The 26,919-nt window shown below is 41.0% G+C and overlaps 1 protein-coding gene across 6 annotated transcripts in view; it reads left to right on the top strand.

Annotated features, from left to right (window-relative positions):
• MARK3 (microtubule affinity regulating kinase 3) overlaps positions 1–26,919 on the top strand; it is a 108,197-nt gene that overhangs the window by 34,790 nt on the left and 46,488 nt on the right. For all 6 annotated transcript variants that reach the window (XM_060095584.1, XM_060095582.1, XM_060095583.1 and 3 more), the window contains exon 3: positions 2,668–2,721. In XM_060095584.1, coding sequence (XP_059951567.1) covers positions 2,668–2,721 — 54 coding nt within the window. The remainder of the gene's footprint in view (positions 1–2,667; positions 2,722–26,919) is intronic.

Raw genomic sequence — 26,919 nt, 5'->3', positions numbered from 1 at the left:
CTGCCATGGCTCACGGGCCTAGCCGCTCCGCGGCATGTGGGATCTTCCTGGACCGGGGCACGAACCCGTGTCCCCTGCATCGGCACGTGGACTCTCAACCACTGCGCCACCAGGGAAGCCCTGATAACGTCTTTTGATGCATAAAATTTTAAATGTCATGAAGCTTTGCCCTATGTTTTCTTCTAAGAATTTGATAGTTTTATAGATCATAGATTTAGGTCTTTGATCCACGCTGAGCTAATTTTTGTATTTGATGTTAGGTTAAGAGTCTGATAACTTCACTCTTTTGCCTGTGGATATCATTTCCCCAGCACCATTTTCTTTTTTTAATAATTTTTAAATTTTATTTGTTTATTATTTTTGGCTGCATTGGGTCTTTGTTGCTGCGTGCGGGCTTTCTCTAGTTGTGGCGAGCGGTGGCTACTGTTTGTTGCAGTGCGCAGGCTTCTCACTGCAGTGGCTTCTGTTGTTGCGGAGCACGGGCTCTAGGTGCGTGGGCTTCAGTAGTTGTGGCTCACAGGCTCTAGAGCGCAGGCTCAGTAGTTATGGCGCACCGACTTAGTTGCTCCGCGGCATGTGGGATCTTCCCGGACCAGGGCTCAAACCCGTGTCCCCTGCATTGGCAGGCAGATTCTTAAGCACTGCACCACCAGGGAATCCCCCCCGCCCCAGCACCATTTGTTGAATATTATTATGTTGAAATGAGTTGTTCAGCACTTATTTTTAATTTATTTTTCTTTTTAAATTGTTTTAAAAAATTATTTTAGGGCTTCTCTGGTGGCGCAGTGGTTGCAAGTCCGCTTGCCGATGCAGGGGACACGGGTTCGTGCCCTGTCCGGGAGGATTCCCACATGCCGCGGAGCGGCTGGGCCCGTGAGCCATGGCCGCTGAGCCTGCGCGTCCGGAGCCTGTGCTCCGCAAGGGAGAGGCCACAACAGTGAGAGGCCCGCGTACTGCAAAAAAAAAAAGAAAAAAAATTATTATTTTATTTATTTATTTTTGGCTACATTGGGTCTTCATTGCTGCACATGGGCTTTCTCTAGTTGTGGCGAGCGGGGGCTACCCTTTGTTGCGGTGCGCGGGCTTCTCACTGCAGTGGCTTCTCTTGTTACGGAGCACGGGCTCTAGGTGCACGGGCTTCAGTAGTTGTGACATGTGGGCTCAGTAGTTGTGGCTTGTGGGCTCTAGAGCACAGGCTCAGTAGTTGTGGCTCACGGGCTTAGTTGCTCCGTGGCATGTGGGATCTTCCCGGACCAGGGTTGAACCCGTGTCCCCTGCATTGGCAGGCGGATTCTTAACCACTGCACCACCAGGGAAGTCCAGCATAATCTTTAAGAATATAAAGAGGACCAAAAAGGGCGAGAACCGTTGACAAAGAATCTTTGAACACTTTCCCCAGCCTTTGACTATAGTCCCTTTCTTCAGGGGTGCTTTTTATTGGATCTGTGTTCTGAGGGACACATAGTAGGAACACAGCCTCATTGACATGGGGTGAGATCATTGGTTGTTCTGGACCTCAGGTGCAAAGCTGGGTTAATTATGTTCCCTAAATCATGGCAAAGCCTCTCTCTTCACTTATGTTTCCTTCCGTCCCCTATCATCACCCCATCCCCCCTTCTCGATATCCATAGTTCCTAGTTCTGGTTATCCATAGTTCACTTTTTTCTTTTAATTAATTTTTATTGGAGTGTGGTTACTTTACAATGTTGTGTTAGCCTCCACTGCACAACAAAATGAATCAGCCATACACATACAGATATCCCCTCCCTTTTGGACTTCCCTCCCACTTAGGTTACCACAGTGCACGTAGTTCATTCTTAAGCAAGAAAAGACAGACTGACTAGGTGAGGATGTCGGTGCAGGGTTAGTACAACTTAATTTTTTTTCTTTTTTTTAAAGATAAGTGCATATAATTAGAAGCTGTAGCTCTTTCTTCCTATATGTTAGTGGCTTATTTTTAGTCTGCCTCACCCCTTTTTGAACAAAGGCTACCAGGTGACCCATTTGTTGCCTCTGTACATACTCATTTGGTTAGCTTGTAGATTGATCTGAAGCTATAGGGCCTTTTCCTTCTCTAAGAGCTAGTGCCTCTTCCTCTTCTCTAAAGAGCTTTTCTATTTTATTGAAATAAGATGTTTTTAAAGTTTTCAGATTCAACACCAACTTATTCGTTCGTATATTTACTCAATTAACCAGCTCCCACTTTGTGCCAGACGCTATGGAAAGCATTTTGGGCTGTATAAACCTATAAAAGCTATAGTTCCAGCCCTTGTATCCCAGAGTCAGATAAAATTAAAGTGTCAGAAAATAATGAATAGATTTGCTACATTGCCATGTTTTTAGAAGTGTTTTCATTGTATAATCTCTCTCCCCTTTTGGGGGGGGTTAGGAGGTGGTTTCTGGGAGACTTTTTTTCCCTGTGTCTATAGGTAACTTAAATGTAAAATGTTATAAAATACCCTTATTTGCATGAAGCCCCTCTTGTCAATTATAAAATATTTATAAAATGTAAAATATAATTGTAACTGGTTGAGTTTTAGGTTTTTGAGGTTTGTTTACTTGCTTGCTATTTAACAATGCTACATGTCTGGGCATTTACAAAACTATTACTAATTAGTCTATAATGACCAAATTCTTAAAATCCATAAATATTAATTTTTTTTCTAGGTCGCAATAAAAATAATTGACAAAACTCAGTTGAATCCAACAAGTCTACAAAAGGTAAGATTGGTCCAGTATCCAGTATTTTTTTAAATGATTTTCAGTGCTAATTGTCATCTAGTTTGTCCATTAATTACCTCTACTATTATTTTTATTTATTGTGTTTAGTACACAGTAAAGCTTCCTCTTCCTCAAATGAATTCAACTTAAATTTAATATGGTTTAAATGTAGTATTGTTGTATTTTTTTCCTTCAGTTGAAGATAATGATTTTTAAATGTTCTTAATAGCACAAACTGAAGGCTGTACTTTTAAGTTGAATATTCTAAATATTGACTAGAATAGAGTTATAAAAAAGAACAACATAGTTTCATGTAATTAGTCTTAAGCAGAGTTACACATCTTTCTTACAGCTAATACTGAGATCTCTAAAGTCAGCACTTTGGCTTTCTTAAACTACCACAATATGTCTAATCAAAGAGTGATGATTAATTGATATAAAAGGAAAATATAAAAGTAAAACTAAATTGATAGTTGAAAACATGTTTGTTAATGCGCTATTGCCATTTGTATTATCTAATGTAGATCAGAAGTTCTCAACCCAGTGCATGTTAAAATCACCTGGACCTCTTTTCAGAATCCTGATGACTGGCCCATAGGGAGATTTAATTGCTCAGGTAGGGCCTGGTCATAGGTATTTCACTGGTACATCAGTGAATGATGAATGATCTTCATCATAAGATCCTTCTAGTACCTTTTGGTTTTGCAGAGCCTTTTTACATACTTCATTTGATTTCTAGACTCGGCCTGTGGTAGCTGGGGGATACAGAGACCTAGAAATAAGAACAGGAAGTCCTCTGCCACCTAGCTGAATGTGTAACTTGACCTTGAGCAAGTCACTTAACTTTCTGGACGTTGGGCTTCTCATCTTTAAAAATGAAGATAATTTCACTAAGTGAAATAAGTCAGACAGAAAGACAGGTACCATATGATCTCATTTATATGTGGAATCTAAAAAATGAAACAAATAGACAAACAAAATAAAACAGAAACGGACTTACAGAGAGCGAAACTATTGGTTGCCAGAGGGGAGTTGAGTGAAATAGGTAAAGGGGATTAACAGATATAAACTTTTAGTTATAAAGTAAACAAGTCATGGGGATATAATATACAGCATAAGGAATGTAGTCAGTAATGCTGTAATAATTTTGTATGGTGACAGGTGGTTATTGGACTTATCATGGTGATCATTTCATAATGTATTTGATTGTCACATCACTGTGTTGTACACCTGAAACTAACATAATATTATGTGTCAACTATACTTCAGTTGAAAATAATAATAAAAATAACTAATTAAATGGGGATTTAATCTTCTCATGATGGATTATATTAATGAAATAATACATATCAAAGAATTTTGTAAACTGCAAAGCAGTGCGTAAGATATTTTAAGGGTAATGCCCTATGTACATTTCTAATGTAGTTCTAGTTCTAATGTTATTTTCTATTTATATCATCATAATTTTGAAACTCTGTCCGTGTGTGGGGGGGGGGGTGGGGGGGATTAAGGTGGAGAGGGAGACAGATTTTATCTTGAACTGAAAATGTTATTTAAACAAGTGGTTCTGCAGGGCATAGTGGGCCTTAAGGGCTCTCAGGGTGGCCCTGGAAGGATCCAAAAATTCCAGTCCTTTGTTCTAAAGATGAAATTGTATCCATTTCCTTAAACTCATTTCTTCATATATCTAAGGACTTGGTACTAATTAATAAGTTAAGGGTTACTAAAACTTGGTATTCAGAACTAAAATTAGCATGTAGAGAAGTTTGCTAAGGATTCTAATACAGTATTCTAATGTTACAGATCTTCCACTATTCGTGTGTACTTGCAGATAACTGGAATTCTAACAGTTTTCTAGGAAGAATTTTATCATAGTATTGTCTTGAGTTGGTTGTGATTTTTCTTTCTTGCTTTTTTTCATTATTTTTGGTCATAGTTTTTAATTACCACTGTTCTTTTTTGTTATTATTCCAAATTACTGTTTGTCATATCATTATCAGTTTAGTACCTGGTAGGTTGTCTGTTTAGCTTGATGGTGTGATGCACATTTGCATCAGCATTAATTTTGGCATATAAATAATAAGACTTTTAAGATTTGTTTGGTATAGTTCAAGTATGAACCATCCACAAAAGATTTATACTAAAGGCAGATCTGTCCAAGTTAAATAATTTGATAAGTGTAATGTTTACAGTTTGTAGGGCATTGTTTTAAATCATAAATCATGTGTTTGTATTCTTATAAATTAGAAGCATTCTATAAATATTTCCTTCACATTCTTTTTCGCTGAGTTCCTTTTCTATGGAAAAGTCACAGCAGAGTGAAGTATACCTGGCATCTTTTGCCCTTGGAATAGTGGTGCTTGCAGCTTGTTTTCTTCCTCAGCACCACTCACAGTTGTATCACACGTGCATCAGGAACAGTTCTCTTTATATTGTGATTTTAAACTCTGGAGCTTGGTGTATGGCCTTAGGAGCTAACATTTACATTAAACAACATTCTGCCATCAACAATATGCGATCTTTTTGTACTGCCACTACCAAAAAAAATGTGGACTGGCTCATTCAGGCAGTGTTTGAACACAGGTGTTAAAGTTGTGTCATTTCAAAATGTTCACAATATTCTGGCTTACACACTGAATCATGTACATCTGATAAACGCATTTAAGCAAACCTGAGTTGACTGCATATTAGTAAATTGATGTTATTTTCACTGACAAGTTCTTCACTTTTCCTTTTAATTTTTCCAGCCACTGAGTGAATAAATGTTAGATTCTAGTAAGATATATTTTTCTCCATTGTTTTTATATATCTCAATTTCTGAGTACTATCCCTGACACATTTTCTGTTCATAAATGTCTTTTAGGTCAGCCGTTAAAGAACTCTGTAATGTTGTGTACCTTTAATGGTTTTGAAAACAACAGGAGTGAAAAAAATATTAGTCTTCCTCCTGGTTTTGCAAAGTCATTTTTAGCTTTTTTTTTTTTTTCTTTTTGTGCAGTACGCGGGCCTCTCACTGTTGTGGCCTCTCCCGTTGCGGAGCACAGGCTCTGGACATGCAGGCTCAGCAGCCATGGCTCATGGGCCCAGCCGCTCCATGGCATGTGGGATCCTCCCGGACCGGGGCACGAACCCATGTCCCCTGCATCGGCAGGCAGACTCTCAACCACTGCGCCACCAGGGAAGCCCCATTTTTAGCTTTGATTTGGTTACAGATAATCTTGTTTTATTAAATTCAAGTCTGTCATTAAGAAGCAAGTTATGGCTTTATTAAGACATGGAAGTAGGGCTTCCCTGGTGGCCCAGTAGTTAAGAACCCGCCTGCCAGTTCAGGGGACACGGGTTCGATCCCTTGTCCGGGAAGATCCCACATGCCGCAGAGCAACTAAGCCCGTGTGGCACAACTACTGAGCCTGTGCTCCAGAGCCCGCAAGCCACAACTACTGAAGCCAGCGAGCCACAACTACTGAAGCCTGCGTGCCTAGAGCCTGTGCTCCGCAACAAGAGAAGCCACCGCAGTGAGAAGCCCACACGCAGCAACGAAGACCCAGCGCAGCCAAAAATAAATAAATTTATAAAAGAAAAAAAAAAAGACATGCAAGTACACTAAGTGTAACCCATCTGAAGTTATTTTCTTTTCTCATCTTGGAGTAGTGTGTTAACGTAGAGGGAGTATAGAGTAATGGTTAGGAACACAGTTAAGCCAGCCTACATGGATTCAAATCTCGGCTTCAACCCAACTTAGCTGTGTGACAAGTCACCTTCCTGGATCTTAGTTTCCCTGTTTGTAAAATGGAAATAATAACAGTACCTCTAGGGCTGTGGTGAGAATTAAATAAGTTAACATTTAAAAGCCCTTAGCACAGGGAGATCAGCTTGGTGCTTTGTGACCACCTAGAAAGGTGGGATAGGGAGGGTGGGAGGGAGACGCAAGAGGGAGAAGATATGGGGATATATGTATATGTATAGCTGATTTACTTTGTTATAAAGCAGAAACTAACACACCATTGTAAAGCAATTATACTCCAATAAAGATGTTTTAAAAAAAATAATAAAAGCCCTTAGAAGAGCTGAGTGTAGTTCCTGTTCCTAGCACGTGGTAAGGACCGAGTGTTTGCTGTTATTGTGTGTCCTGCTGAATATTGGTTTTGAGGGAGAGTGGGAGGTTTTTTTTTTTTTTAACTTTTATTGGCTTATAGTTGATTTACAATGTTGTGTTAGTTTCAGGTGTACAGCAGAGTGAATCAGTTATACATACACATATATCCACTTCTTTTTTTTTTAAGATTCTTTTCCCAGGAGATATTTTTTGTTTGATTTTTAAATTTTACCCTCACAGGAAATAAGTAAAGCTTAAGAATTGAATAGTAGGTTCTGGCTTAGGTCTCATAGGACTTATTTGCAGTAGACTACTTCTGATCACAGCTAATATTTGCGCATTTAGTATATATTGAGTACTGTATTAGTTTGCTTGAGGTGCTATAACAAAGTTCTGTAGACTGGGTGTCTTAAACAACAGACATTTATTTCACACAGTTGTAGAGGCTGGGAAGTCCAAAATCAGGGTTGCCAGCATGGTCGGGTTCTGGTGGGAGCTCTCTTGTTGGCTTACAGAGGGCTGCCGTCTCACTGTGTCTTCATAGCAAAGTAGGGGGAAGGTACATGAGCATGCTGTTTGATGTCTCTACTTATAAGGTACTAATCCCATCATAAGGACCCACCCTCATGACCTCATCTAAACCAACTTAATTCCCAAATGCTCCATCTCCAAGTATCACATTGTGGGACAACTTCATGAGGTAAGTTCTGTTATTCAGGAAAGAGAGGCCAGGGAGATAAAGTAATCTGCCCAAAGTCCCCTAACTACTAAGTGGTAGATGCTCGGGCAGTCATTTTATGATAGGTGTAGTCATCATTGAGTTGAGCATTAATGAACTCTAAATGAAAACATGTTTACCACCATTTAGGCAATAGAGCATTTGCAGTAAGCAATGTCCCAGGTATATTAGTTGGATAGGAATTCATTGTCATTAGATACTAGAGCATGTGCTTCCCATGTTCTTACACATGTAGGCGTTCTCACAGTAGCCAGTCTGATAGATATCTTTTCACCTTCATACTCTGTTAGGTGAGTATTACTACCATCTTGATTTTCCATTGAGGAAACAGAGTCTGAGAAGTTGATATAGTCAGACTCTCCAGTTCGTAAGTGATGGAGCAAAGATGTAAATCTTAGTCTGACTCCAAAGCGTGGACTATTTCCACTTCATTATGGCCCCTTCCTGTGATTAAATTTCCCTAACTGAGATGGGAAGTAACCTGAGGCTTTCTTTGTCGTAGCTATGAAGAAGTTAGTAAATAGTTTCAAGGTTGAGGAAATATTGGGTTGGCCAAAAAGTGCCTTCAGTTTTAAAGTAAAAATAAAAGACACATTTTTCATTTTCACCAAGAACTTTATTGAATAATGTATCCACCCTTTTGTTCCACTACCTTCTGCCATTTTTCAGGCAACTTCATAATTCCATCTTCCCAAAACTTTTTATCTTTTTGAGCAAAGAACTATTTCAGGTGCCTTTTACAGTCTCCCAGGGAATTGACATTTTTTCCATTAAGAGAATTTTGTAAAGACCGAAATAAATGAAAATCTGAAGTTGCAATGTCTGGTGAATACGGCAGATGAATCAGGACTTCCCAGCCAAGCTGTAACAGTTTTTGCCTGGTCATTAAAGAAGCATGTGGTCTTGCAGTATGCTGATAGAAGATTATGCGTTCTCTGTTGACTAATTCTGGACGCTTTTTGCAAGTGCTGCTTTCAGTTAGTCTAACTGGGAGCAGTACTTGTTGGAATTAATCGTTGGGTTTTCCCGAAGGAGCTCATAATAGAGGACTCCCTTCCAATCCCACCATATACAGAACATCACCTTCTTAGGCTGAAGACCGGCCTTTGGTGTGGTTGGTGGTGGTTCATTTCACTTGCCCCACGATCTCTTCTGTTCCACATTATTGTACAGTATCCACTTTTCATCGCCCCTCACAATTTGTTTTAAAAACGGAACATTTTCCTTACGTTTCAGTAGAGAATCACATGGGGAAATGCGGTCAAGAATGTCTTTTTCGCTTACCTTATGTGGAACCCATACATCAAAGCGATGAACATAACCAAGCTGGTGCAAATGATTTTCATAGCTTGATTTGGATATTTTGAGTATGTCAGCTATCTCTTGCATGGTATAACGTTGATTGTTCTCAATGTCTCGATTTGATCACTATCAGTTTCAACTGGTCTACCCAACTGTGGAGCATTGTCCAGCGAGAAATCTCCAGCACGAAACTTCACAAACTGCTTTTTTTTTTTTTTTTTGCATTATGCGGGCCTCTCACTGTTGTGGCCTCTCCCGTTGCAGAGCACAGGCTCCGGACGCGCAGGCTCAGCGGCCATGGCTCACGGGCCCAGCCGCTCCGCGGCACGTGGGATCTTCCCAGACCGGGGCACGAACCCATGTGCCCTGCATCGGCAGGCGGACTCTCAACCACTGCGCCACCAGGGAAGCCCCACAAACTGCTTTTGACATGTTCAGCCACAGCACCTTCTCCATACACTGAGCAAATCTGTTTTTGCGTTTTTACCTTTCTTGAAATAATAAAGCATAATATGCCGAAAATGTTTTTTTCTTCCATCTTCAATATTAAAATGGCTACACAAAAATTCACCAATTTTTTTAAGCCTTTTTTTAAATGCACTCTGATATGACAGCTGTCACACACAATCTAACAAAATTGTTTCAAATGAAGTTAAAGACAACTAAGTGCTACTAGAGCCATCTTACAGAAAAAACGAAGCGAACCTTTTGGCGAACCCAATATTTCAAGTACGAAAGAGAAGTGGGCCTTGTACCCCACCTCCCCTTCCAAACTTTGCGTAAGTCATATTTTTATGCAAATTTGTTTATTCACTCCTTCACTTAAACACTTACTAGTAAATACCTGCTGTGTGCTAGGCACTGTTCTAAGCACTGAGGGTACAACATTGAACCAAATGAAGTTCCTACTTTCATGGAATTGATATCATAGTGGGAGAGCAGCAATAAACATATATAATGTCATGTCAGTGCCATGAAGAAAAATAAAACAAGATGTATTAACCGTGTTTTCTTATTTTTTGTTTTCTTGATGCTCTGGCATCTGGGGCCTTGCTGACCTGAGATAAGACTACTCCCCAGGGCTAGCTAGTTCCTGGAATTAGTAAGCAACTCCCCGTGAGTACACTGTTCAGATGCAAACTAACCAGTGCAGAGCCCATACTCTGAACCACCTCCCCTATCTGGCTCTTAAACTCCAAGAGGCAATATTTCTCTGCCCTAATCATTGCAGAGCCAGTATCAGACACCTAGAGACCGTACTTATACCCAAGAACCTGCTGAACTTATTCCAGTGAACCAGTCCTCAGCCTGCTTACCCTGCCTGGACTTACCTTTCCTGTGGAAACCAGAATAAAAACTCTTCCCCATGCTTTGCCCTTGCTCCATTGGCCTTCTAACCCATCCTGGTGCTTCCTCACATGGCCCTGCATGGCACTGTATGCCCCCTTCTTTTGGGAACTATAAGTAACGAACCATCCTTTTGATGGTACTCTTCTCCTGATCTCTTGGCTCACCATACCTGAATAATAATAGAACCTACATTTTAAAACACAGGGTGGGGACTTCCCTGGTGGCACAGTGGTTAAGAATCCACCTGCCAATGCAGGGGACCACGGGTTCAAGCCCTGGTCTGGGAAGATCCCACATGCCGCGGAGCAACTAAGCCCGTGTGCCACAACTACTGAGCCTGCGCTCTAGACCCTGTGAGCCACAACTACTGAGCCCGCGTGCCACAACTACTGAAGCCTGCATGCCTAGAGCCCATGCTCTGCAACAAGAGAAGCCACTGCAGTGAGAAGCCCGTGCACCGCAATGAAGAGTAGCCCCTGCTCACTGCAACTAGAGAAAGCCCGCATGCGCAACAACGAAGACCCAATGCAGCCAAAAATAAATAAATTAATTAAAAAACAAAACCAAAAACACAGGGTGAGGAGATAGTATGCGAGGAATGTGTAGATTTCAAGTGAAAAGTAGGGGTGCCCTCTTAGTAATTCGTTTAAGAAACATTCTTGTTCTCCTGAACCAAGCGTTGTGATAAGAAGAGTCAGATAAGTACAACAGACTCTGGGTGAACCCATGTGGTTTGCAGTAAAAGTTTACTTAGGCCTTTAGGATCTAAATGTTTTTTACCAAGTAATAAAGAATGGAAAGACCTTTGCAGTCCTCCTTGCAGCGTTGACATGGAGGTCCTCACTAAGTGTTCGTGGGAGGATTGCACACACAGCTTGAGGAGCAGCAACTGCAGCAGCAGTGGGCTGCCGAGGCCTGCGAGTATGCAGGGCAGTGCAAGGCCCTGAGCTGGCGGTTACATCAGGCCAAACTGGGAGCATTGAATGCCCCGGCTCTTTAAGGAACAATCATCTCTGTGTAATAAACTTTTCAGTAATTCCCTAACTTTCCCCTGGGTTTTTCTGACTAAGATTTTGTTATCTTAGAAATACTCAGTCTTCTCGGTGGCAGAAACTTTGTCACCATACTTTGACATAATCAATTTAAACAGTAATCTCTTTTTCTTAAACTGGAACCATTAGTTAAAAACAAATGTGTGAATGTAATGAAATAATTGATTTTTTAAAAATATGTGTTTATGATAGCTGGTTAGCCAGCTTTAAACATGTATAGGGATGGAGGCACACTCCTCCCTGTGCCATCTTGTTCCAGTGTTGGACAACTCTAGTTATTATACAGGTTTTTTTTTTCTTAATTTATTTATTTATGGCTGCATTGGGTCTTCATTGCTGCACGCAGGCTTTCTCTAGTTGTGGCGAGCAGGGGCTATTCTTCGTTGTGGTGCACAGGCTTCTCACTGCGATGGCTTCTCTTGTTGCGGAGCACGGACTCTAGGCACGCGGGCTTCAGTAGTTGTGGCTGGTGGTCTCTAGAGCACAGGCTCAGTAATTGTGGTGCACGGGCTTAGTTGCTCCGCAGCATGTGGGATCCTCCCGGACCAGGGATCGAACCTGTGTCCCCTGCATTGGCAGGCAGGTTCTTAACAACTGTGCCACCAGGGAAGTCCCTAAACAGGTTTTTTTCTCTCATAGTTTACACTAGCATCTGTCTTCTAGAAACATGTACAATACTGTTTTCTATTCTTTCATTTGGAGCTTTGGAGGTTAAATCTACCAATCCACAAAAAAAAAAACCCTGCCAATCCAACATAACCAACTATCTTGGGTCTTCTTGGTCCCTTCTCCAGAGTAAATACTCAGCCTCTTGGGCCAGCTATAGGACTTGCCCTCAACACAGGGCTAGTTTATTCCATATCTGTAATTGATTTTTTTCTTAACTGAATTTATTTCATTCTTGCTGAAGACCATTTAAATGGTTTCCTACCATAATTCCAGTCTGTTCAGGGTATTTTTGAAAAATGAGTCTTTTGTATTAGCTATCACTTCTAGTTTGGTGCTGTATACATTGGACAAGGATGTTTTCATCCAATTAAAATATCCGACAAGGTAGGGACAAGGCACCTCATTGGAGAATCCACCCTTTAGTTGGTCCTGCTGACTCATCAAGTAATTTTTGAGTAATATTCAAACACCATTCTTAAATCCAGACTAACAGTAAGAGAGAAACGGGAATCCCTGTGTTTAAAAAAAATTAATCAAAATTACTGAGGAAAAAAAAAAAGAATGATTTTAAATTTAAGTATGTGCATAAATTCAAGTATGTGCAAAATACGGGAATTCCCTGGAGGTCCAGTGGTTAGGACTCCACGCTTCCACTGCAGGGAGCACGGGTTCGATCCCTTTTCGGGGAACTAAGATCCAACATAGCCATGCACTGCGGCCAAAAAAAAAAAAAGAAAGTATATACAGCAGATTGCTGAATGATTATCGAAGTATTATTGACTATAGATTCTTTTTATCAGGGTCTTTGTGGGAAATTTTACTTACACCCACTCAAGTCTGGTTTCTTTTTAAAGTTGGTGTTTATTTTGGAGCCCCTGTTAATGGTTAGAGCTCTGTAGTAGCAGTGACTTTTTTTGGCATCCCAGGGAATCTCAGTTGTGGGACAAGCCAGAGAACTGCATATTTGGAAGCAGAGAGAACCCGTTCATGCTTTTCTTATGGTCTACAATGTAATTTACTCTTACTGTTACCACCACTGAGTTATTTGGGGTACTTTTGCCTCAGCCTCCTCAGGGCAGTCTTTTTTAACCCTTGTCGTGCAGTAGAATCATCTGTGTAGTTTAAAAAACATTCTTAATTTCTCTTCTCTTTCTAAAGGTAACTGGTTTAAAGATGACCCCCTCCTCCAGTGTTTTAAGGTTTCTAGACTGCTGCCACTACAGCTGCCACATCTCTCCCCCCTCTCTCGAACTCTTCCTGACCCAATTTCTGGACTTCTTTCCTTCTCCTTGCCCATCTGGTGAAGCATAAATAATTGTTGGGATCTTTTTCATTGATGAGCGCTGTTCATCTTTTCCTTTCTTAATACCTTCCTCTTTCCATATTGACTTGTAGGAGACTAAACAGCTCAGGCCATTAACAAAAGTAGTTGTTAGAATCCTTTTTTTTTTTTTTTCTTTTTGCGGTATGCGGGCCTCTCACTGTTGTGGCCTCTCCCATTGCGGAGCACAGGCTCCGGACGCGCAGGCCCAGCGGCCATGGCTCACGGGCCCAGCCGCTCCGCGGCATATGGGATCCTCCCAGACCGGGGCACGAACCCGCATCCCCCGCATCGGCAGGCGGACTCTCAACCACTGCGCCACCAGGGAGGCCCTAGAATCCTTTTTAAAAAATTTTTTTAAATTGAAGTATAGTTGTTGTACAATATTATATAAGTTACAGGTGTACAATATAGTGGTGATTCACAATTTTTAAAGGTTATACTCCATTTATAGTTATTATAAAATATTGGTTATATTCCCTGTGTTGTACAGTATATCGTTGCAGCTTATTACCTAAGAGTTTGTATCTCTTACTCCCCTACCCCTATATTGCCCCTCCCCACTGGTAACCTCTGGTTTGTTCTCTGTATCTGGGAGTCTGCTTCTTTCATGTATGTTGGATACTAATTCCTTATCAGTCATATCATTTGAAAATATTTTCTCCCATTCAGTAGGTTGCCTTTTCATTTTGTCAGTGGTTGCCTTTGCTGTGCAAAAGCTTTTAAGTTTAATTAGGTCCCATTTGTTTATTTTTGCTTTTATTTCCTTTCCTTTAGGAGATGGATCCAAAAACATATTGCTGCAAGAGTGTTCTGCCTATATTTTTCTCCAGGAGTTTTATAGTATCCAATCTTACATTTAGGTCTTTAATCCATTTTGAGTTTATTTTTGTATATAGTGTTAGAGAATGTTCTAATTTCATTCTTTTACATGTAGCTGTCCAATTTTCCCAACACCACTTATTGAAGAGACTGTGTTTTCTTCATTGTATATTCTTGCCCCCCTTGTCATACATTAATTGACCATAAGTGTGTGGGTTTGTTTCTGGGCTCTGTATCTTGTTCCATTTATCTATGTGGCTGTTTTTGTGCCAGTACCATACTGTGTTGACTACTGTAGCTTTGTAGTATAGTCTGAAGTCAGGGAGTGTGATTCCTCCATCTCTGTTCTTCTTTCTCAAGATTGTTTTGGTTATTTGGGGTCTTTTGTGTTTCCATACAAATTTAAAAATTATTTGTTCTAGTTCTGTGAAAAATGCCATTGGTATTTTAATAGAGATTGCATTGAATCTGTAGATTGCCTTGGTTAGTATGGACATTTTAATAATATTGATTCTTTAGAGCACTCCATCTGAAAGCAGCAGAATACACATTTTCTTCAAGTATACATGGAACATTCTCCAGGATAGATCACATGCTAGGCCACAAAACAAGCACTGACAAACTTAAGAAACTGTAAATCATATCAAGTGTCTTTTCTGACTACAACACTGTGAGACTAGAAATCAACCACAAGAAAAAAAGCTGCACAGAACACAGACACGTGGAGGCTAAACAGTATGGATCACTAGACCAGTGGATCACTGAAGGAATCAAAGAGGAGATTAAAAAATACCTAGAGTCCTGACTATTAATTACAATCCAGCATCTGCATTCAGATCAGTGTAATGAATTAGGTAAACATTTACAAACAGGATATGGTAAATGAAATCTAAGTCAAACCCTCTTCATTTTACATGTTAAAATATTGAGAATAAAAATATATGTATATTGTTACATTTCAAAAATGGTAATAAGTGTAAGAAAATATAGCTTCAGTGTTGCTGCTGCTTCATGGGGAAATTTTTAATTTGTTGCCAGACTTATTTTCACTAAGGCAGCAAATTTAGAGTACAGATTGTGAATTGAGAATATTAGAATTTATTTTTAATTGTACCAGTTGTTCATTGTGCTAGTTTAGAAAAGCCACTGAAGAACCAACTATTTTATTTTATTTTATTTTATTTTATTTTATTTTATTTTATTTTATTTTATTTTGCTGTATCGGGTCTCAGTTGCGGCACACAGATCTTCCTCACGGCATGCAGGATCTTTCGTTGCGGCATGCAGGCTCTTTGTTGCAGTGCATGGGCCTCTCTCTAGTTGTCGTGTGCGGGCTCCAGAGCGCACAAGCTCAGTAGTTGTGGCACTTGGGCTTAGTTGTCCCGTGGCATGTGGAATCTTAGTTCCCCAACCAAGGGCCAAACCCACGTCCCCTGCATTGGGAGGTGGATTCTTAACCCCTGGACCACCAGGGAAGTCCCAAGAACCAGGTATTTTAAATGGGTTAAACTTAGAGCCTAGCATGGACCCATTTGTGGAAAATTGAAAGCTGGGCAAAAACTAGACCTTTGGGAAAGAATCCTAGCAACAACAGCCAGAATCACAGCCGCATGTTGCTTATTATGTGCCACGCACTGTTCCAAGATCTCAACATGTCAGGTTCCTTTATCCCTGGGGGTACCAGAGGCCCAGAGAGGTCAAGCCACCTAGATTCAGTCAGTGAGTGGTAGATCCCCAGGTGGGGACAGATAGTGGGCTCCAGAGTTCAAATTCTTAGTGACTGTGCACTAACTGACACACTGACTGAACTAACATTAGAACTTAAAGCCCTAACTTCACATAGCCTTTTCCCAACATGTCCCCTTGGAAGGAATCAGGCCCAGCACCTTCCATATGGGAAGGATACAAAGGAGCTTACTGAAGCTCCTTCACCTTGCGTCTGGTAGATACCCAATAATATCTGTTCATTATTTTATAAGTACCAAATTTATTTAATACTAAATTAATATTTTTCTCATATTGCCCTAATTCCAGGAAGCTTGACCACCAGAACCTTAGGTTTTGAGGCCGTAGGAAAATTTCTTTGTCTTTGAAATACTTGATCATAAAAATGCACATTGGGCTTCCCTGGTGGCGCAGTGGTTAAGAATCCGCCTGCCAATGCAGGGGACATGGGTTCAAGCCCTGGTCCGGGAAGATCCCACATGCCATGGAGCAACTAAGCCCGTGCGCCACAACTACTGAGCCTGTGCTTGCTCTAGAGCCCATGAGCCACAACTACTGAGCCCACGTGCCACAACTACTAAAGCCCATGCACCTAGAGCCCGTGCTCCACGACAAAAGAAGCCACTGCAATGAGAAGCCCACACACCACAACGAAGAGTAGGCCCCGCTCACTGCAACTAGAGAAAGCCTGCGCTCAGCAGTGAAGACCCAATGCAGCCAAAAATGAACGAATGAATGAATGAATTAATTAAATGCTTTACATACAGAAGAATGTTACATATTTGCCATATAAATATGTTTAGGGTATTTGATTCAAGAAATGGTTCAGCAGGGCTTCCTTGGTGGTGCAGTGGTTGAGAATCCACCTGCCAATGCAGGGGACACGGGTTCGAGCCCTGGTCCGGGAAGATCCCACATGCCGCGGAGCAACTAAGCCCGTGCGCCACAACTGCTGAGCTTGCGCTCTAGAGCCCGCGAGCCACAACCACTGAGCCCTCGAGCTACAACTACTGAAGCCCACGTGCCTAGAGCCCATGTTCCACAACAAGAGAAGCCACCACAATGAGAAGCCTGTGCACTGCAATGAAGAGTAGCCCCCACTCACCGCAACTAGAGAAAGCCCACGTGCAGCAACGAAGACCCAACGCAGCCCCAAAAAATAAATAAATAAGTTTAACTTAAAAAAAAAAAAGAAAGAAATGGATCAGCAGCAATACTTTAAATCAGTCACGTTGTAACCTTCCCCAACCTGACCTCCTTCTTTGTTTCCCACCTTACAAGGTAGCCACTAACAAAAATTTTGTGTTACTATTTTCTTTATTTTTTAAATTAATTTATTTTGGCTGCATTGGGTCTTCGTTGCTGCACGCAGGCTTTCTCTGGTTGCAGCAAGCGAGGGCTACTCTGGTTGCAGTGCGCGGGATTCTCATTGCAGTGGCTTCTCTTGCTACGGAGCACAGGCTTTAGGCATGTGGGCTTCAGTAGTTGCAGCACGTGGGCTCAGTAGTTGTGGCTCGCACATTCTAGAGTGCAGGCTCAGTAGTTGCGGTGCACGGGCTTAGTTGCTCCACGACATATGGGATCTTCCTGGACCAGGAATCAAACCCATGTCCCTTGCATTGGCAGGCAGATTCTTAACCACTGTGCCACCAGGGAAGTCCCTGTGTTACTATTTTCTTGATTGTTTTTATAATTTTACCACATAAGGGTCCCTCATCAATATAGTGTGAAGATTTTAAATATTATATAAATGGAATCATGTTACTTGTGTCCTTCTCCTATTTGTTTTATTTTGCCCAAATTGTGTTCCATGTTGATGTATTTAGATGTAATTTACTTTCACTGCTATGCTCATTTTCATGGTTATATAATATCCTATTATATGAATATTTCATGATTTATGTATCCATTTTCTGTCTGATTCAGAGACATTTGGATTGCTTATAGCTATTTGTATCACAGACACTGCTATGGATTGTCCCGTATGTGTCCTGGTGAAGTTGTTTATGTTTCTTTTTTTTTTTTTTTTTTTTAATTTTTTTTTTTTAATACTTGCAGAATGAACGTTATTTATTTATTTATTTATTTATGGCTGTGTTGGGTCTTCGTTTCTGTGCGAGGGCCCTCTCTAGCTGTGGCAAGCGGGGGCCCCTCACTATCGTGGCCTCTCTTGTTGCGGAGCACAGGCTCCGGACGCGCAGGCTCAGCGGCCATGGCTCACGGGCCCAGCCATTCCGCGGCATGTGGGATCCTCCCGGACCGGGGCACGAACCCGTGTCCCCTGCATCGGCAGGCGGACTCTCAACCACTGCGCCACCAGGGAAGCCCTGTTTATGTTTCTTAAGGATACGTGTCCAGTAGTAGAATTATTGGTTCACAGGATATGTACATTCTCATTCATCCAAAGCAGTTGTGTTAGTTTATATTCCCACCAGTAGCATATAAGACAAGTAATGTCACATCCTCGTCAAAATTTGATTTTGTCTGATTTTTCAATTCTTGCCTATCTGATGGATATAAAACTATGTCATTGTGGTTTTCATTTGTATTCCCATGATTGCTGATGAGTATTACATCATTCATATTTTTATTGGCTTTTCTTTCTTCTTCTGTGAATTGCCTGTTCAAGCCTTTTCAGTTTCTAGTGGATTTTTTCTTAATCATTTTAGAGATTATGTATTCTGGATACTGACATGTGGCAGATATCTTCTTCTGTTTGATGGTATATGTTTTCATTCTCTGGATGTTGTCTTTTGATGAATAGTAGAATTTCTTAATTTTAACACACCTGAATTGTCAGTCTTTTCTTATATGGTTTGTACCTTTTCTGTGTTCTTTAAGAAATTCTTCCCTGCCTGGGGCCATAAAGATATTTTTCTCTGTTGTCTCAAAGGTTTATAATCTTTAATCCACCTTGAAGTTGTGCATATTGTGAAGTAGCAATCCAATTATGTTTTTTCATACGTGTTACAACTTATTGCCTTGTTTCTCCTTTTCCCACTCTTCAGCAATACAGAGTTTCCATACCTACCTCTACACACGCATACTGTGTTCTTCCAAAGTGGTTATTCTGGTTCACTTCACAATTGCTATTTTAAAGGCAGTTGTTTTACATTTATTTTCATATTAAAATTTTTTTTTCAGTAGTAGAATGGCAGGGCTTCCCTTGTGGCGCATTGGTTAAGAATCTGCCTGCCAACACAGGGAACACCAGTTCGAGCCCTGGTCCGGGAAGATCCCACATGCCGCGGAGCAACTAAGCCTGTGAGCCACAACTACTGAACCTGCACTCTAGAGCGCACGAGCCACAACTGCTGAAGCCTGTGCGCCTAGAGCCTGTGCTCTGCAACAGGCGAAGCTACCACAATGAAAAACCTGTGCACTGCAATGAAGAGTAGACCCTGCTCACCGCAACTAGAGAAAGCCTGCACGTGGCAACAAAAACCCAACACAGCCAGAAATAAATAAATTTATTTTAAAAATAGTAGAATGGCAAATGATAAACGGAACCCCAAAATACATGACAGGAAAAATCTGAGCTAAATTTATAGAAGCACAAGAGTGACAAGGGAGACTTATCCTCTCTCAGGCTATGTATGACACATTAAGTAGAGGAAAAAAAGATCTTAATATAGAGCCCCTCCACTAGCCCATATTACAAATTGCGCATTTTTAATTTAATTAATTTATTTTTAATTTATTTTTTTATTTTATTTTTTATTTTTGGCCACACCATGTGGCATGCTGGATCTTAGTTCCCTGACCAGGGACCAAACCCGTGCCCCCTGCAGTGGAAGTGCGGAGTCTTAACCACTGGATTGCCAGGGAAGTCCCACACATTTGTGCTTTTTTTTTTTAAAGCATCCCTTTCTTAGGATACATTACAGTCCTGTGCCAGGAAATTATTGTGATAACTATTCAAATCTATGATGACTGCAACGTAAATGATTTCCTCACTGTTGGGCAATGCTTAACTTGTGCAGCTATAAACTGTTAATATGATTAATAAGCCTGCCTAAGAGATCTTTCCAGGCTACATTTTCTGAACAAGCAATAAAAATAGAAACCAATAAAAATAGAAACAAACAAAAAGTACAAGCATGTGGAACTCGAAAACACTCTTTGAATTCATGGGGTCAAAGAGAAAATGCAAACCAAAATTGCAGTGTATCTAGAAAGTAACACTGTGTATCCGAACCTATAGAATACTGCTTTTGGTGTTCAAGAAAATTTGAAACCTTAAACACATTATTAAACAAAAAATGACAATACATTAAATATTCAACTAATAAGTTAGAGAAGGGAACAAAATAAATCTCAGGAACGAAGAATAATGTAAGGAACTTATAAAGGGCAGAAATTAGTGAATTGGAAAAATAATCAAATTATTATGAGAGAACCTTTTGTGCAAATAAACTAGAACACCTAAAAAATGGATAATTTTCTAGGAAAACGTACCTTATCAAAATTAACTCTACAAAAGAATCTAAATGCATCAGTAACTACAGAAGAAATTGAATAGTGGTAAAAAGGCCAGCTGCCACCTCAGATTGCCATATGCAGAATTTTATGATGGGCTTCTTTGAAACCTTCAGTGAATAGATCTCGAAGGGAAGCTTCCAAATTCTTCTCTGGAATTCACATACATGGCTATCAAAATGTATTAGAAACAGGGAAGAAAACTATAGTTCAATCTCACTTATAACCTCCATTCAAAAATTCGGAATTAAAGTATTAGCATATAGGACTTCCAGTTAAACATTAGTACATTTATCCTTGCTCCTTCCTCCCACTCACTAAAGAGTAGTAAAGGAATTAAAAAGGAGTGTCAAAAATAGAGAAGACTGGCAGACAAAGAATTAAACCTAGTTTGCCAGATGGAAAGCAGATGGATGAATAGTTGTGTGTGTGTGTGTGTGTGTGTGTGTGTGTACACTATTATATATATTTTTTCATGTAATAGACTTAGCAAATCATAGTGAACTGAAACCAATCCCTAAGGGGAGCACTTAGGGGTGGGAATAGGTAGGCTGGTGCCAGCAAAAATCATGCTGAGTCATGCCACAGAATTCAGAAAGTTTAAGGATTAGTTCTGTTAGCTTCTTCTGTGGGTGGAGGTACACGTAGAACTGGAAACAGGATTGACTTAAAATGTGTAACTGGGCCTCATACCACCTTCAGGCAGCCCGCCCTTCTCTGCCCCAGTAGAAATTGGGCAGTTTATTTTCTGAAGAGGCAGAACTGAAGAGCATCTAGACTTGGAGACCCCATACTAAAAACAGGGGCCCACTGAGTGGTGAGACACTCTTTCTGTCTTCCCTCTCCTTGCTTGCCTCCCAGAACTCTTTTTTTTTTTTTTTTTTTTTCAGTACGCAGGCCTCTCACTGTTGTGGCCTCTTCCATTGTGGAGCACAGGCTCTGGACACGCAGGCTCAGCGGCCATGGGTCACGGGCCCAGCCGCTCCGCGGCATGTGGGATCTTCCCGGACCGGGGCACGGACCCGTGTCCCCTGCATCGGCAGGTGGACTCTCAACCACTGCTCCACCAGGGAAGCCCCCTCCCAGAACTCCTTAGCCCTTCATGTGTTGCCTGAAAAGGAGATTGGAGGATTCTTCTCCAGGAAAATTGAGTTAAATGAAAATATAGATAGAGACATTTATTGTCTTTCAGTGAATCTACTTAATCTTTGACCGGTCATCCTATGGTCCAGCTTTTATATATATAACTTTTAGTCCAGCATTTTGGTGCTTCTCTTAAATATGGGAGGACAGCCAAGAATCTCCAGATATTTGAGGATAACCTGAAACTAAAACAAACAGGAATAAGAAAGAGAAAGGAACACGGGAAGAGGAAACTCAGCTACTTTAAAAAACAACAACACGGGCTTCCCTGGTGGCACAGTGGTTGAGAGTCCACCTGCTGATGCAGGGGACATGGGTTCATGCCCCAGTCTGGGAGGATCCCACATGCCGTGGAGCGGCTGGGCCCGTGAGCCATGGCCGCTGAGCCCGCGCGTCCGGAGCCTGTGCTCCGCAATGGGAGAGGCCACAACAGTGAGAAGCCCGCATACCGCAAAAAAAAAAAAAAACAAACTATAATTATGTTTTCAAAGATTTTAAAAAGAGGGAGACAGAATGCAATAACGACCATTATATTCATGAAAGAAGAACATGGTGCATTGAGAAAGGACTGTTGGGGAGAGGGTAATTTATGGTATTAGAAAGAAATTCAATAAAGGGGTTGGAAAATAAAGTCAAGGAAATCTCTCAGAAAGTATTACAGAAGTTCATAGAGATGAAAATTAAGAAAGATACCATGTGAAATTGAGGTACCTATCTAGGAGGTCTAGTTTCTGGTAAAGAGGTGTTGTAAAAAGAACTGGGGATAGGAGGGGAGATTATCAAAGACTAACAGAAGGTGATTTCCCAGAACTGTAGGACCTGAATTTCCAGATTGAAAGGCTCAGTGCCCAATGCAGTAAATGACAAAAGACCCACAATATATCTGGACTGAATGCTAATGTACCACAGAGACTGAATCTGTGGTATATTAAAACTTAAATACATCAAAATTAAAGAGAAGGAAGAGGAAAAAATAGGTCACAAAGAATTGTAACAGAATGTCATCATTACCATTCCACACCACTGTAAGCTGGAAGGAAATGTATCGAGGCCTTTAAAATTCTGAGAGAACTGGATATTCATGTGTAAAAGAATGAAACTGGACCCCTGTCTTATACCATGCACAAAAATTAACTCATGGATTAAGGATTTAAACGGAAGATATGAAACCATAAAGCTCGTGGAAGAAAACAGTGGGAAAAAGCTCCTCGACATTGTTCTTTTTTTTTTTTTTTTTTTTTTTTTTGTGGTACGCGGGCCTCTTACTGTTGTGGCCTCTCCCGTTGCGGAGCACAGGCTCCGGACGCACAGGCTCAGTGGCCATGGCGCACGGGCCCAGCCGCTCCGTGGCATGTGGGATCCTCCCAGACTGGGGCACGAACCTGTGTCCCCTGCATTGGCAGGCAGACTCTCAACCACTGCACCACCAGGGAAGCCCTCGACATTGTTCTTCGCAATGACTTTTTTTTTTTAATATGACACCAAAATCACAAGCCAAAAAAGTGGGACTACAAAAAACTTCACAGCAAAAAAAAAAAAAAAAAAAAACGAAAAGGCAGCCTACAAAATGGGAGAAAAGGAACCCCTACAACCAGTAGCAAATAAAACCCCAAATAATCCGATTTAAAAAGCAGCAAAGGGGGCCTCCCTGGTGGCGCAGTGGTTAAGAGTCCGCCTGCCGATGCAGGGGATACGGGTTCGTGCCCCGGTCTGGGAGGATCCCATATGCCGCGGAGCGGCTGGGCCCGTGAGCCATGGCCGCTGGGCCTGCGCATCCGGAGCCTGTGCTCCGCAACGGGAGAGGCCACAACAGTGAGAGGCCCACATACCGCAAAAAAAGAAGAAAAAAAAAAAAAAAAAAGCAGCAAAGGATCTGAATAGACATTTTTCCAAGAAGACATTCAGATAGCCGACAAGTGCATGAAAAGGTGTTCAACATCACTAACCATCAAGGGAATGCAAATCGAAACTGCAGTGAGATATCACCTCAGCCTGTTAGAATGGTGGTTATCAAACAGACAAGAGATAAATGCTGACAGAGGTGTAGAGAAATGGGAAACCCTGTGAACTGTTGGTAGGAATGTAGATTGGTACAAGTACTTTGGAAAACAGTATGGAAGTTTCTCAAAAAATTAAAATTAGAGCTACCATATGATTCAGCAGTTTCACTTCTGGGTGTATATCCACAGGACATGCAGTTACTATCTCAGAGAGATATCTGAGCTCCCATGTTCGTTGCATTGTATACTCAATAGCCAAGCTAGGGAAACAACCTAAGCGTTCATTGACAGATGAATGGATAAAGAAAGTGTGAGGAGGAGTATTATTATTATATATTCTAACCTATAATAATAGGAATATTATTCAGCTGTAAAAATGGAAATCCTGCTCTTTGTGACAACATGGATGGACCTTGAGGGCATTATGCTAAGTTAAATCAGACAAACACTCTGTGATATCAGTGATATGTGGAATCTTTAAAAAAATTGAACTTATAAAAACAGAGAGTAGATGGTAGTTGCCAGGGGGTGGGGATGTTGAGGGAAATGGGGAGCTGTTGGTCAAAGGGTACAAACTTCCAGTTACAAGAGGGAAAGTTCCGGGGATCTAATGTACAGCATGGTGACTATAGTTAACAAGTACTGTGTACTTGAAAGTTGCTGTGAGAGTGGACCTTAAATGTTCTCACCACAACGAAAACAACAAAATGGTAATTATGTGAGGTGAGGGATGTGTTAGCTAACTTTACTGTGGTGAAGATTTCACAGTATATATGTGTATCAAATCATCACATTGTACAACCTTAGACCTACACAGTATTCTATGTCAATTATATCTCATTAAAATGGGGGGGGGACATTTCTGAGAGAAAACAATTATGACCTAGAATTCTTTTTTTTTAATTTTAATTGTTTATTTTTGGCTGCTTTTGGGTCTTCGTTGCTGTGCGCAGGCTTTCTCTGCTTGTGGTGAGTGGGGGCTACTCTTTGTTGCGGTGCGCGGGCTTCTCATTGCAGTGGTTTCTCTTGTTGCAGAGCACAGGCTCTGGGCGCGTGGGCTTCAGTAGTTGTGGCACGTGGACTCAGTAGTTGTGGCTCGCAAGCTCTAGAGTAAAGGCTCAGTAGTTGTGGCACATGGGCTTGGTTGCTCCGTGGCACGTGGGATCTTCCCGGACCAGGGCTCGAACCCATGTCCCCTGCGTTGGCAGGCGGATTCTTAACCACTGTGCCACCAGGGAAGTCCTGACCTAGAATTCTTTACCCAGCCAAAATGTTAATCAAATGTGAAGATAGAATCAGAACATTCTTGCAAGATTTTAATCATACACTTATCCTTCCTCAGGAGCTATTGGTGGGATATTTCACCACAAGGGGGGACAATACTAAAAAAGAGAAGAGCATAGGGTCTAGAACAGGAAATCCAACACAGCAGGCCTTGAGAGCAGGACAGAGGCCTCCAGAATATGCATATTTCCAGGGGGCGAAAAGAAAGAATACGTGACTATTTGAAAGTATTTGAGAGGAGATATACACTTCTGTTACAAAGCTTAAGGATGAATTAGTAAAGTGAGAGATATATAGAAAACCTAAGTGAACAAAATAACCGGGACAGTCATTAGCTCAGAGGAAATCAGAAACATTTTTGATAAATAAAAAGAATGGAAATGCATTCCTAGTGTGGCTATAAAGAATATTTGTATAATGTAAACTGAATACTTTAGCCAAATATTATGGTAACTGATCAGGAGGAAGGTGGGAAGGGATGTGGGGTGGGGGACAGGATGTAAGAGAGCTAAATCTTCACTGCCAATACTAAGAAAATAGCTAATATCAGGGGGAGGGGCTAAGAAATCATAGAATAACAACACAAGCATGCTATTCAGAAGTAAGGTAGTAGGGACTTCCCTGGCGGTCCAGTGGTTAAGACTTCACTTTGCAATGCAGGGGGTGCGTGTTCGATCCCTGGTTGGGGAGCTAAGATCCCACATGCCTTGTGGCCAAAAAACCAAAACATGAAACAGAAGCAATATTGTAACAAATTCAATAAAGACTTTAAAATGGTCCATGTCAAAAGAAAAAAATCTTTTTTTTTTTTTTTTGCGGTACGCGGGCCTCTCACTGTTGCGGCCTCTCCAGTTGCGGAGCACAGGCTCCGGACGCGCAGGCTCAGTGGCCATGGCTCAGGGGCCCAGCTGCTCTGCGGCATGTGGGATCTTCCCGGACCAGGGCACGAACCTGTGTCCCCTGCATTGGCAGGCGGACTCTCAACCACTGCGCCACCAGGGAAGCCCCCCCCAAAAAAATCTTAAAAAAAAAAAAAAGAAGTAGGGCAGCAAATACCTGAGTTGAAAGTGCTTGACATTATGAACAAGGGTTGAGGGTGGAGAGATATATTACATTACACAGTTCGACTTTTAAAACGATATGTACTACTTTTAGCAATAAAAATTAAACATAATATTTATTTAGCCAACACTGTAATAGAACCTCATGAAGAGGATGGAGAGGGGAAGCATAAGTCTGTGTTTGGAAGGGTTTAGGAAAGCTAAATCCAAAGTGGGAGTCACAAGACAGTGTCTAAAATGGAAAATCAAGGAAGCAATATAATCTGGCATTTTAGAAATATGCAGTAAACAATAGATGAAATAGCTAAAAAAGTTGAAAGGATTGCTCATGAAAGTCAGCAAAGGAAAGAGGGTGAATTTGAGTAAGGACCCAACATTTTCTGCTATGGCAGACAAAGGTCTTATTTCCATACTATACAAAAGGTCTTGCAAATCGAGGAGAAACAGGAGTATATAACCTAATAGAAAATAGTCAAAAGATACACTCAGGCAATTAGTAGGACAGATGGTCAATATTCAAGTAAAAAATGTTTAATATCTGAAAAGATAACGTTTTTTCACCAGATTTGCAAAAAACTGATAATACATATTATTGGCAAGAGTGTAGAGAATGAGGAACTCTGTTATTGCTGACATAGTTTAAATTAATATATATTTAGAGAGTAATATAGCACTAACAAAATTTTAAAAGCATGTATGCTCTTTGGCCCCCCAATCTACTCTGCCAATATATTTGCATAAGTGTATGAGGATGTATATATACAAGGATGCTTGCTCATTGTAATGTTACAACAGCAAAAAGTTAGGGATAACCTACATGATATCAGTACAATTCTGGTTAATTACACTGTAGTACACCCACACATATATCTCCCCCCATCTATAGACAGCTCTTCCTGGGTAGGAGATAGGTCACTGCCTTTGCCTAGTGTTAAACAAATGGTCTTTAATAGTGCTCTTATCTTCTCTGTTATTTGTTAACTTTCCTATTCTGTTGTTTATTTTAATGTTAGGGTGGTTCTGAGAGTAACTAAACTCTCTTTAAGCTCCTTAAGTTTTGCCTTACTGTGCTGGCTGTCATATTTGCTGGACTTTAAAGATATTCCCTGGAAGACTTGCCTGCCTTTCACCCATCAGCAGCCTTGGCCCACACTA

The sequence above is a fragment of the Mesoplodon densirostris genome, chromosome 4 (genome assembly GCF_025265405.1).
Source record: "Mesoplodon densirostris isolate mMesDen1 chromosome 4, mMesDen1 primary haplotype, whole genome shotgun sequence".
Classification (NCBI taxonomy): Eukaryota; Metazoa; Chordata; class Mammalia; order Artiodactyla; family Ziphiidae; genus Mesoplodon; species Mesoplodon densirostris.
This window is presented reverse-complemented; position numbering and strand designations above follow the sequence as displayed.